General features: G+C 37.5%; 1 protein-coding gene across 2 annotated transcripts in view; it reads right to left on the bottom strand.

Annotated features, from left to right (window-relative positions):
* LOC102846712 (UDP-N-acetylglucosamine--peptide N-acetylglucosaminyltransferase 110 kDa subunit-like) overlaps positions 1-13,279 on the bottom strand; it is an 80,048-nt gene that overhangs the window by 19,297 nt on the left and 47,472 nt on the right. For both annotated transcript variants that reach the window (XM_006895983.1, XM_006895984.1), the window contains exons 16-19: positions 12,577-12,747; positions 12,356-12,472; positions 12,074-12,244; positions 527-679 (exon numbers count right to left, since the gene is read on the bottom strand). In XM_006895983.1, the coding sequence (XP_006896045.1) occupies positions 527-679; positions 12,074-12,244; positions 12,356-12,472; positions 12,577-12,747 (612 nt within the window). The remainder of the gene's footprint in view (positions 1-526; positions 680-12,073; positions 12,245-12,355; positions 12,473-12,576; positions 12,748-13,279) is intronic.

The following is a 13,279-nucleotide window of genomic DNA, read 5'->3' as shown; positions in this document are numbered from 1 at the left end:
AAAAAAAAAAAAAAAAACTCGATCGTTTTACTTCTGGCTTGATTTCTGTCACCAAGTCCATACTTCCTGATTATCACTCTTTCTCTATTATTTCAAACTTTTGCATTCCAATCACCAATTATCATTAGTGCTTCTTGATTGGTCAATTTTTGACCACAAAAATGGGTAAAATTTTCAATTTCCTCCTCTTTGGCTTTGGCTGTAGGAAAGCATATAACTGAGCAATAGTTGTATTAACAGGTCTTCCTTTGCATAAGGATAAAGCAAAATAGACCCATAACTCACAGCATATATGGAAATTAACTCAAAATGGACTTGAAAATTAAAAAAAAAAATCATAAAATCTATAGAAGAGAAAGAACCAAGACCTTGCTTCTGATAATGGATAAGTTTTTAATGAAACTATTTAAAAGAGGTTTTTAAAAATATGTGTATATTAGAAACAAGCACAACTCATGAATAGGATAGCCTTCAGCAAGGCTACCAAACATAAAATCTCAACTAGACCCCAGACACTAATACTCACATTTGCCCACATCTGCAAAGTAGAAGGGTCAATTTTGTATAACTGATTAAAGTTACAGTACACAATAGCATCTTCTGGTAACCCATACTGAGAACGAGTGGTTACAATAATGGTACGGGGAACTTCCTCTCCAGTTGCGGCTTTATTATTGATCTGGAACAAAAGAAAAAATACTATATTTAAAGACAGTTCTATAGTTTTTCTGTGATAAAGAATCCATAAAAGATAAAACGGTATAACTATTATAAGTCTTAACTTTAATAAGAGAAAATAATCATACTGATATTAGGTGTTGTCAAGTACAACTCATAGTGACCCTATGCACAACAGGTCTGAATCTTGTCCTATCCTGTGCCATCCTCACATCTCTTGATGTGCCTGAGTCCATAGCTGCAGTCACGATCAATCTACATTGTTCAGAATCTTACTCTCTTTTGCCGACCGTCCACCTTTCCATGTAAGAGCCTCTCCTAGCAATTCATATTAGGAAGTTTATAAAAGAAAAATTACTGCACTATTTTTATATACTTCTATTGTTACAATTACCTTTTCAAGGAGATTATGCTAGGAAACCTTTAGCCAAATAGGTTTCCTTCATCTACATAGGTTTCCTTCATCTACATGGCTTAAATGTCCTTTTCTACTTCTCTCTCACCCTTCAAGAATAAATTATTCCTCCAGCTGGTTCCTTCTCTCAATGGTTTTAATATCACCACAATCAACATAGAAGATTAAAGGTTTTTGTACTGGGTACATAAAGTTTTTGTCCCCTCCTATAAAATCAATTTTACCTTTGCTGATATATATTCTAATACAGGAAATACTCTAAAGGAGATGTAGGATATTCAGGGAGCCCTGCAGTGTTGCCTTCTTGCTATCCAGATTAACAGGTTATTTGCAGATGTCCATAGCAATCCAGCTTCTACTCACAAGGTATTTTATTACAATTACTTTTTTTTAACTTTAGAAAACTTCCTGAAACTTAAGTTCAATTTTCCTGATATTGTTATGTGCCGTCGAGTCGCTTGCGACTCATAGCGACCCTATGTACAACATCCCTAAACTCTGCTCTGTCCTGTGCCAATCGCACTGTCTCAGAAACACCAATCCTGATTACCCCAGTCACTGAATCAATCACCTCACAGGGGGCCTTCCCCTTCTGCGCTGTCCTTCCACTCTTCCAAGCATGATGTCCCTCTCCAAGGACCTGTCCCTCCTTCCAACATGTCCAAAGTATGTTAGAAGGAGTCTTAGAATCCTTGCCTCCAAGGAGCAGCTCGGTTTGACCCTTTCCAGGATGAATCTGTTCTTCCCCTTGGCAGTCCATGGTACATTCAATACTCTTCTCCAGCACCACAGCTCAAAGGCATCAATTCTCCTTCTATCCTCCTTAGTCACTGTCTAACTCTCTGATGCATAACAAGTGAGAGCAAAGACCATGGCCTGTATCAGATGCACCTTAGTCTCCAAAGAGACACCATTGCTCTTCAGTACTTTGGAGAGGTTTCCTGATACTTATTCTAAATTGGTTATTGCCTACAAGGATAATGAGTACTGGCAAGTTAGAACGGACCCATAGCTGAACCTCCAGCAGGTTTTCAGAGGCTAATAGACAAGACCTTAATGAACTTTCAGTGTTGAAATTACTTTATATTAGCTGCCATAATAGCCCAAACCTGACTGTAGAGACCATGTCTTTTTTTAAAATATTTATTTTTTAATTTTATTATTTTGTGTGTACCGTGGAATCTGATCCAACTGGCACAGGAGGAGATTGCCCCTTCCTCTCCAGCAGAGCATCTGGTGGTTTCAAACCGCAGGCCTTTGGGATTGCAGCACAGCTTCCAGCCATTAGGCCACTAGAGCTTGAGACCATGTCTTTTAATGAAAGCTCTTATGGGCTAGTGACAAGAAGCTGTGCTGTAATTCCAAAAGCATGTAGTTCGAGGCCACCAGATGATCCACGAAGAATAGGTGATTAACACCCCTGTGATTAACTGCCTCTAAACACCCCCCCAGAGGGTCAGCTATGGGTCGGTTCTGACTACAGGGTACACTACCACTATAACCACGTCTTTTAATAGGCTACCTACCTGGCATTGCTTTGGGGCAAAGATATGCAAAATGTTAAATCCCAGAATAGGGTTTTCTAAAAATAATAATGTCTTTCTGTATTCTCTTGTCTGCACAGAGCTCTGGTGGACAAGTCATTAAGAACTGCACAAAGGCATACATTTAGACTATATCCTTGAAAGAGGAACGATATCCTCCAGTGCCTCTGAAAATCTGCTGGAAGATCGGTTATGAGTTGGTTTCAACTCAATGTACACATTCACTTGGCAGAAGAGATTGCAGTGTTATGTACAACTTAGTTTCAAAAAATTATTTCCCTACAGAATTTTTTAAAATAGGGAGAGTTCATGCTGCCTCACTCCTAACGTTTTGTGTGTGTGTGTGACCTGAGTTTACAGAGCAAACAGGTTTTCCACTCAGCCATTTATACACACTTGCTTTGATACATTGATTATACCTCCTACAAAAAAACAGCACTTTCCCTGTTTCCATTCAATCTTCTTTCAGATCTCTTTCTGCCCTCTGAGATTTTTCACTGGGAAATGCTACCTTTTTTTAATCTTGTAGGATTTATGATTTTAAGGAGTACATTTTCTCTCTAATATTACTGATAAGGGAGCTCCAGTTGCCTAGTGATGAGAAACTGCACTACAATCCCAAAGGAACATGGTTTGAATCCCTGGGAAGAAGGATGGGCAATCTCCTCCTGTGCAGTTAAATTGCCTCTGAAAACCCGCTGGAGGGTCAGCTATGGGTCAGTTCAGACTGAATGGTACACAAGAACAACTACTGATAACCTTACAGTTTTGTCTACTGTTTGGTCAAAAGTGGGGTGATTTCAGTTCCAGGCTTAAAGAGTTTCCACCAAAAGAGCAAGCATAACATTTATGCTGTGTTGATTTAAAAAAAAATTATTTCTGGGTTTTATTCTACATTTTCACCCACTCTAATCAGACTCCTTTCATTACGATCCCTTTCAAGTCAATCAGCAGTATAACTGAACAACTTCTATAGTTCTTCTATTCTCAGGGTAACGGAAATTGACGTTTGTAAGGTCTATTACTCCTTTAGACTATAAGTCTTTTCTTTTCTTCACTCTTCTTTGTTCCAGACAGGAAGCAATAGTGTGGCATCTTAGCTGGCTGTGCAGAAGCATACTGTCTCTGTAGACTATAATGTGTCAACGGATCCTGATATCTGTCAAGACTCTAACTCATCTCATCAAGGTGTGTGGCTACATCTTAAGTTTTCATAACTTTGCACCAATCTGTCTACACAGATCTACTTACAACATATACAAACATATAAATATCATATGAAAAGCATATACGGTGAGTGTAGTCTCATTCCTCTCTACATACCTTTCCATCTTGCCTATGTACCTATTCAGAAAGTAATTATCTTTTTTATTGATAGTGGTACATATTATTTACTTTTGTTGTCTTTAACTCAAGTATCTTTGCATCTTCCTTCTCCATAGTGACAGTATGCTGATCATACTCTTTCTTGTATACTGTCTTGCCCATCAACCAAACTGATAAGTGTCTCATCTATTTAGGGATTTTCCCTCTTCTCCCTTGCCATCAGTACCAGCCATGTAAAGATGTTTCTGCGGTAGATACGAATATTTATTTGGTGATTGATTTCACTCTGTGTAACATCTTTCAGGTTCATCTATACCATTTTTCTGATTCTTTCATTGTTCTTATAGCTATTTCATCTTGTGTACTTGCCATAATTTGTTTATCCATTCATTCACTGAAGAGGACTTAGATTGCTTCCATATCTTGGTGAATAACACTACAATAAAGTGATAGAGAAGTTCATAGAGTTGTGCTGCTAACACAAAGACTGCAATTCCCTGGCATTTCAAATCTACCAACAATTCCTTGGGAGAAAGACAGGCAATCTCCTTCCAAGTGATTCCAAACAACCAACCTCAGAAACTTGTCGCTATCAGTAGAATTCAGTTCTGATAAAAAGGTAAAGAAGTTGCCAGACTAAATGGTAATTCTATTTCTAACTTTTTAAAGCGGTGTCATACAATTTTCTAGTAGTTATATCAATTTACAGTTCTACTAGCAATGTATGAGCATTCTAAACAATCCACACTCTCAACAGTGTTTGTTATACTAAACCTTGCTTTTGTTGTTGCTTATTTTCATTTGCCCAAGATTAAAAGAATTTTTTTCAAGCCCCCTGAATGTTCTACTTGCATAAGTGCCCATGTATTAGCTCATTTTTTAATTAGATTGTTATTCTTATTGCTGAGAAGTTTTCTATAAATTTATACTTTTTTAGTTATGCTGTCAAAATTTTTTCACCAATCTGTCAGCTCTCATTTTATCCTTGGAAATCTTTATCTTCTAGTTTATCTTCTGTTTCTGCACTCTTGGTTATAGCTAGTAAGTCAACACTATAAATTAGGTCCCCTAATGAAATCAAGGATATCATCCAGTAAGAGAGCTGATTACGAAAGACATAGGAGGAAGAAAAGCCAAAATGCATATCAGAAGAAACTATGAAAATTACATTAGAGCATTAAGAAACCAAAGAAAAACAAAGAGTTGCTGAGGTAAAAGAGATTGACAGAAGATTTCAAAGGGCAACACAAGAAGCCAAAGCAAAATATTGTAATGAAATGTGCAAAGAGTTGGAGGCAGAGAATAAAAAGGGAAGACTTGCTTAGTACTTCTCAATACTGAAATAGGTTACAGAAAAAATCTTGAATGATCCAGAAAGCATTAAAAGAAGATGGAAGTACAAAAAAATCAAATTAAGGTGAATCCAAGACCTGGGAGTAAAGCCAAAACCATAAAGTTCATGAGAGACAAACTGGGATCAAACTTAAATGGCCTAGTCTAAGGTACAAAGATGTGGATTCCCCAGCATAGTGACAGCCGAGCCTAAGCTAAGATCAGAGTCCAGACAGGACTGAGCACCCTCTGCAAACAGAGAATTCCGCCCAGCCACCTGGAGGAGATTCTGGATGCCCTCTGCAAACAGAGATTTCTGCCCAGCCTCCCATCGGAGGGGATGCCATGTCTGAACTTTGGTCTTAGTTTAAAGATTAAGCTTAACCATTGTTATGTTGGCAACACTTAAGTATAAGGAAAATACAGCCTCTTGAGATTGAATTTTTTAGGAGGATTGGCCTAAACTAAGTAAAAACCATAGGGATACTAAGAAAGTGGCCTTCTCACAGTGCTAAGGTGTGAGAGGACCTCTGCCTCAGTCTTTCCTCTTTTTCAGAATTCATTTCCCCATGTCCATGCTTTCTTTCTGCATCCAGTTTGCAACACAAAGAGACTGCCAAATACAGCCAGAAATGCACAATCTGGAGAAGATGAATGTGACCTTCTAAAGATTAAATCTCGGTACACATGAAAAATTTTTCCAACAGAGTGAAAAGAAAACCTAATGACTGGGAAAGAACATTTATTTGGCAATACCATTTCAGACAAGGGTCTCATATCAAAAGATTACAAAATCCAACGTGGCCACTCCACAAGAAAAGGACACAATACAAAATGGGCAAAAGACATGGGAAGAATCTTCACAGAGGAAGATATTCTGATGGACAACAGACACATGAAGAAATGCTCAAAATCACTGGCAATAAGAGAGATGCAAATAAACAACACAATAAGATGCTATCTCACTCCAGTAGGAGTAGCAAAGTTTAACAGGACAGCAAGTAATAAATGTTGGAAAGGATATTGATAGTCACACTTATACACTGTTGGAACTGTAAACTTGTACAACCACTATGGAAGGCAGTTTGGCATTTCATCAAAAAGCTGAACAGCCATTCCACTGCTTGGAATATATTCCGAGAAAATTAAAACTGAGGCATAAATGGAAACTTGTACACCAATGTTTATAACAGAATTATTCACCACCTCAACTACATGCAAACAGCCTAAATGTCCAACCACAATCAAATGGATTGAGAAATTATAGTACACACACAAGATGGAATATTACACAGCACACAGAAGCAGTGACTTTGTAAATCACTACCTAACATGGGAAGGACTGGAGAGCATTATGCTAGTGAACTAACTCAGTCTCATAAGGACAAATACTGCATTAAGACCATCATTGTAGAAATAGTTAACTAGTAAAATGTATATGAGAATCTAAGGGGGGGGCACAGAGGTGAGGATGGGTGAAGGGCATAATCATAGGGTCACACAATTTGATGGGTGGAGGAAGGGGTGGGTTAAGGAAATGGAAATGGCCTGGTGTGAAAAACAATGGATAAAGTTGTGGTGGTTTTGTTTTTTTTTTAAAAAGGAAGATACAACAGAATGTTGAAATTACTGAACAGTATCATTAATAACACATGCAAACAAAACATTACTGATAATCAACCAAAAATGGTTGGAGCAGTACACTGAAAGAACCTCCAAAAGTGGGGTTCAGAAGAGGCCATGGCAATAGGATTATCACTGTTGATAATCCTGAGTGAAAGGAGAGAACTGTTTTACTGACTATGTGGATCACAATGATAAGTATGGGAATCCCAGAACACTTAACTGTGCTCATAAAAAATATGTACCTAGACCAAGATTTAGAAATAGGGAACACTGTATGGTTTAAAATCATGAAGGGTATACATTAGGGATGTATCCTTTCTCCCTATCTATTCAATCTGTATGTTGAACCAATAATTCATGAGGTAGGACTCTACAAAGAAGAATGTCACATCTCGATTGAACGAAGACTCATCAACTTGCGTTACACACAGATAACGAACTGAAGGAATTGACAGCATATCAATGATGCATTTCAAAGAACAGATACTGCCCTGGACACACACCCCAGTAGTTGTGCCAAGAAATCTGGGGGGACAACCACCTCACCAATTGACTGGAAGATATCCATATTTGTTCTCATTCCAAAGAAAAGGTGACCTAACAAAGTGTGGAAATTAACAAACCATACAACAATCTGCATTATGCAGATGACACACCCTGCTTGCTGAAACTGAAGAGGACCTGAAGCACTTTCTGCAAAAGGTCTAGGACTGCATTCTTCAATATGGATTGAGTCTCAATATCAAGAAGACAAAGATTCTCACCACTGGGCCAATTTGCAGGATCAGAAATGGATGGTGAAGACACTGAGATTAACAGCTTTAGTTTGCTTGGCTCCACAGTCAACACTCTTAGCACCAGCAGCCAGGAAATTAAAAAGGACGAACTGCGATGGGAAAGCCTGCTGTTAGGGACCTCTCCAGAGAACTTAAGGGCAATGGTGTCACTTTGGAGACTAAGGTGCACTTGATACAGGTCATGGTTTTTGTGATCACGTGTTATACATCAGAGAGCTGGACAATGACTAGGGCTGACAAAGAGAATTGATGCCTTTGAGCTGTGATGCTGGAGAAGAGTATTGAATACACCATGGACTAAGAAAACGACCAGGTTCAGCCTGGAGAAGGTTTAACCAGCCTGCCCCTTGGAGGCAAGGATTCTGAAGCTTCATCTGACATACTTTGAACATGTTGCAAGGCGGGACCAGTCCTTAGAGAGGTGGAGGAACAGTGCAGGAGCAGACGACCCTCAATGAGGTGGGTTGATTCAGTGACTGGAGTGGTGGGGCTAGGTGTACTGGAGACTGAGACTGGCACAGGATAGGACAGAGTTTAGGGCTGCTGTATATAGGGTCGCTATGAGTCGCAGGCAATTCGATGGCACCTAACAACAACAACAACATCATTCTGCTGAAGATTATCCAAAAACAGCCAAAACAGCCCATCAACAAAGAACTGTCAGATATGCAGGATGGATTTAGAAAAGGCCAGATACTAGGGATGTTATAGCTAATGTTAAATGGATTTTGGCTGAAAACGGACAGCATCAAGGGAATGCCTATCTGTGTTTCAATGACTACACAAATGCATTTGACTATCACAATAAACTGTGGTTAAATCTCAGAAGAATGGGAATCCCAGAACACTTGATTGCGCTTCTGTTATGTTATTCTGATCTTTAGCAAATGTTTCAACCCCTCACTTTCAGTAAGCAAGGTTGTGTCATCTACATAGGACAATTTGTTGACGAGTCTTCTTCCAATCCTGATGTCACATTCTTCACATAGTCTAGTTTCTCAAATGATTTGTTCAGCATCAGATTTAATATGTATGGAGAAAGGCTACAGCCGTGATGCACATCTTTCCTGATGTCAAACATCACAGTATTCCCTTATTCTGTTTGGAGAACAGCTTGGACCAGGAGGCAATAGTCAGAAAAAAGGAAACACTGCCTGGTTCAGCATTGGGAAGGGTATATGCTAGGGATGTGTCCAATTCTCCGTATCTTTTCAATCTATATTTAGAACAGATGATCTGGGAAGCTAAGCTCTAAGAGGAGTAATGTGGCATGAGGATTGGAGGATGACTCAACAACGTGCATTATGCACAAGACACAACTTTGCTTGAGGAAACTTTTTGTTGGTATAGAAGAATTTAGCTGATTTTTGTATTTTGATGTTATACCCTTGCCACTGTGCTGATTTTTCCCGATTCGTTCCAATACTTTACTTGCTGAGTTTCTGGGATTGTCTACATGTAGGATTAATTTTACTTCAACAATTTGGGTATTTCCCTTTCTTGCCTTGGAGAGTTCCAATCCAATGTTGAAAAGGAGTTGTCATACAGAGTATTCTTATCTGATTCCCATTTTGGTTTCAGTCTCTCACAGTGGAAGATAATGTCAGTTACTGGTTTTGTGCAGGGAGTTCTGGTGGTAAGCTGGTAAGGAGTTGCACTGCCAGCTGAAAGACAAATGGGTCAAATCCACTAAAGTTGGGTAATCTCCTAGAATAGTTACACAGCCTCTGAAAACCTACCAGAAGGATGTCTAGAAGTCGGTTCCAACTCGACAACAAACAGTAACACTGGTTTGTGTGTATATCTTTAATTATGTTCCACAATTTCCCTACATTCCTGTTTGTAAACAGTTGAACCATCCGTATACCATGAGTTCCACTTGGCCATAAGGTAGTATTTTTTATACAGTGTGGAATTATTACAATTTTGCTGAGGATTTTTAAATCTCTGTTCATGACAGATACTGCTCTATAAATTTTACACTTTAGTATTATCTGGTTTTTGTTATTAGTATTGTACTTGCTTCAAAACTGTTATTTTGACAGTTATTCTATTCTTTTCTATATTCTGGAATAGCCTAAGTATAATCAGTACCAACTCTCCTCTGAATGTTGGTATAACTGCCCAGTGAAGGTATATGAGCCAAAATTTTTGGTTCTTGGGAGTTTCTTAACTGTATATTCAATTTTATCTTTGTCATGGTTCAGCAATATTTTCTACCTATCGTTGTTAGTTTATGTAGATCATGTGTTTCCAGAACAGAAATTTGTCTAATTCTTCTAGGTTACCAATTGTTTCCATTACAGTACCTCATACTGTTCTGTTAATATCCTTTTTATCATGGTTAGTTCTGTTGTGATATCCCAAAATAATTTATGTGTACAATTGTTTATGTAATATTTTGTTAACTTCTTCCTTTCAGTTTGTCAATGTTTTATAAGAACCAACTTCTACTAGTTTTTACTGTTTACCTGTGTCATTTATTTCAGTTTTTCTTTGCTTCTAAAGACTGTAGGCTTTTTGACTGCTCTTTTACTAATGGCTGCAATTTAGAGGTTATGGTGGTAATTGTGACTTTTTTTTAATGTGCTTACTGCTAAAAATTAACATCTGAGAAGTGCTTTTGCCCATTCTCCAAGATTTTGGTTATGCTGTATCTTCCTTTTTATTTAATTCTAGGAAATTTTAGTTTGGGGTTTTGGTTGATTTTTTTGTTTGTTTTTATTTTTTTAAATTATCCAGTACGGATAGAAAATTGCTAACTAGATAGTACTCACTGCCATAGAGTCAGTTCAGACTCATGTTTCCAAGGCTGTAAATCGCATAGGGAGAACAGTGCAGATCATTTTCCAATGGATCCACTGGTGGATTCGAACTGCAGGAGCCACATAGCCTTTGGATTAGCGGCACAACTTGATCCAGACTACATGTATTAATTTAATTTGGGTGCAGGGAAAGGCAATACACAACAAAGGGAAGGTCCATACAACATGACCAAGGCAAAGGAAGACACTGTTAAGTACGTAACCATAAAAGGGAACAATGGTGGATATCATTATTATATACATAATTCTGTAATAACAAATAACAATTTACAATTGGAAAACATAGGTAGTAGGTAAGTAGGTTTAGCAAGCATGGAACATTATATATCCACAGCATATGTATATATTGGTAGAGGATACTTCCATGTATTTAATTTTATGTACACAGGACTATCACAAAACGTAAAGGAGGTGGCATTATGAAATTTTTTTTTAACCATAAGCAAAACACCTAGAGGGATTAAATTGCTGAGCTTTAGTCTTGGGGGATGTCTAAATCAATTAGTACAACATAATTCATAAAGACAATATTCTATATCCAACGACGGTGAGTAGCAGCTGGGGTCTTACAATTTTGTAAGTGGACAGAGCCTTGTTTGGAGCGAAAAAGATTTAAGAACAGTGAAGAAAATATGATTCAAGGAAACAATGAGCTCAAAGGACTATTGGACTACATGAGCCACAGCCCAAGACCAGAAAAACTAGATGGTACCGGGCTACCATTACTGTCCACTCTTCAAACCTGGAATCTAACCAACCCCCAGATAAACAAAACACCTATAAAGTGAACAGTAACACCCATGAAGAACATGCTCCTTAGAATAATCAGTCATAAGTTCAGAGAACAAGAAGGGCTGCAAAAGAACAAATGGAAATAAGCCTAGAGAGGAAAGAGAAGAGTACTATCTAGTCACACTGAAGGGACAGCAGCCCATAAGTCACAAAACAAAATGTGTACAAACTGTTGAAGAGAAAACTCATTTTGTCTGCAAACTTTCACCCAAACCACAAAAAGACCAGGAAAAATCAAATGATATATAGTACCTACAAATAGTTAACCACTGTTAAGAACTATCTTGGGGTGGGGTGGAGGGATGCAGGGGGATTGTAAAACAATGAAAAACTTTTCTTTTAATTTTCAAAGAGAAGAGCGAACTGGGGGTGGGGGTGGGGGGGCAGTGAGAAAAGTGCAACAATGAATGAATGGAAATCCAAAATCTCTATAAATGTTCATTGAAATAAAAAAAAATAAAATTGAAGACATAAGAAACTAAACTACAAGTAGGCAAAGAGTAAATTCTCATTAAGTAACCTAATGACAAACTCCAAAAGAGTATAAAAAAAAAATTAGACAAACATAGGTAATATTCCAAAATTCCACTGAATACATCCTCCTCTATAAAATTAGGATAATGATGTTTATATTATACAAATTATTATACAGTTTAAAGAAGATTAATGTACTTTTTAAAAAAATAAATGCATATGTAGTGATAAATATTATCATCCGAATTATTATTCTCTTCTCACCTGAGTAGTGGCCAGCCCATTGCTAATACTGAATCCATTAATTGTTATCTGAATCTGTCCTCTGTTAATCATTTCAATAACTGCTTCTGCGATAGTATTCATAGGAATAACAGGCATATTAAGAGCTGTATTACTGCTGTCTGCATTATCTCCTCCATCAGGACACTTCATCTTGGGAACAAGAAGAAGGAAAAAAACAAGATAAAATGCATCATCATCATTAAGCCAAAGTTAACAAATACAGTTGATGCTACTTTAATGACAATAAAGTAATTTTCTAACCTTGACAATTTTCACATCTGGCAAACTATCAAGAAATGCTTTGAGGTCGATCCCATTCAGAACAATCCGATTGTCATAAATGTGTCCATTGGACTTAAAATCAATAACTGCTTTTTTCTGATGGAAAAAAGTTTCAGATGTCTTTTAGCATGTGTATGGACAACAACAAAGATATAAATTACTAAGGTTCTTTAAAACTTACAGCTCTATTTTGTACCTACCTTTAGGTGAGGGAACATATTAGCATGATCACCAATAAAGAAAGTATGGGGCATATAAGCCAGTTTCTCCGAATACTGTTCAGCAACTTCAGCTGGTGAAGTTTCTTGGTCAGTGATAATATAATCCATAAAAAGTGCACCACTAGTCCCAGGGTATCCCAGCCACATTGCCTAAAATCAGATAAAATTAATAACCTTCATGAAAAGGTCCCAGCAATCAACAAACAGAGATGACTTCTCTAGCCAGGAATAATTCAGTAGTATTTTAGACAAACCTAAACCCAAAAAAGGTTTCTTCAATTTGCAAGGCAAAATAATTATTTACATCCAAACATGGAATTACATGTTTCCATATACAATGAGGTGCCCTGCTGTAATACTGCATAAAGTTTTTGGGTTGCTAACCAAAAGGTTGGTAGTGTGAATCCACTATCTAATACTAGAAAAAATATTGGTAAACTCCTCCCATAAAGAGGTACAGTCTCAGAAACCCAATGGGGATTTGCTATGAGTCAGAATCACTAAAAAGAATTAATAGATTTACATACATACTTTCAAAAGTTTTTGTCCCTCCGCATTTAAAGGGCTACTCTTGAGATGTGAACCAGAAAAAAAAAAAAAGGCTATTCTATAATTAATTTAACCATGTCTACCCTACTGTTTAAAATGACAGGCGTTTTCATTGTCATTAGTTTCAAGAAAC

The sequence above is a fragment of the Elephantulus edwardii genome, unplaced genomic scaffold (assembly GCF_000299155.1).
Source record: "Elephantulus edwardii isolate Elephantulus edwardi_28Jun2011 unplaced genomic scaffold, EleEdw1.0 scaffold00178, whole genome shotgun sequence".
Taxonomy (NCBI): domain Eukaryota; kingdom Metazoa; phylum Chordata; class Mammalia; order Macroscelidea; family Macroscelididae; genus Elephantulus; species Elephantulus edwardii.
This window is presented reverse-complemented; position numbering and strand designations above follow the sequence as displayed.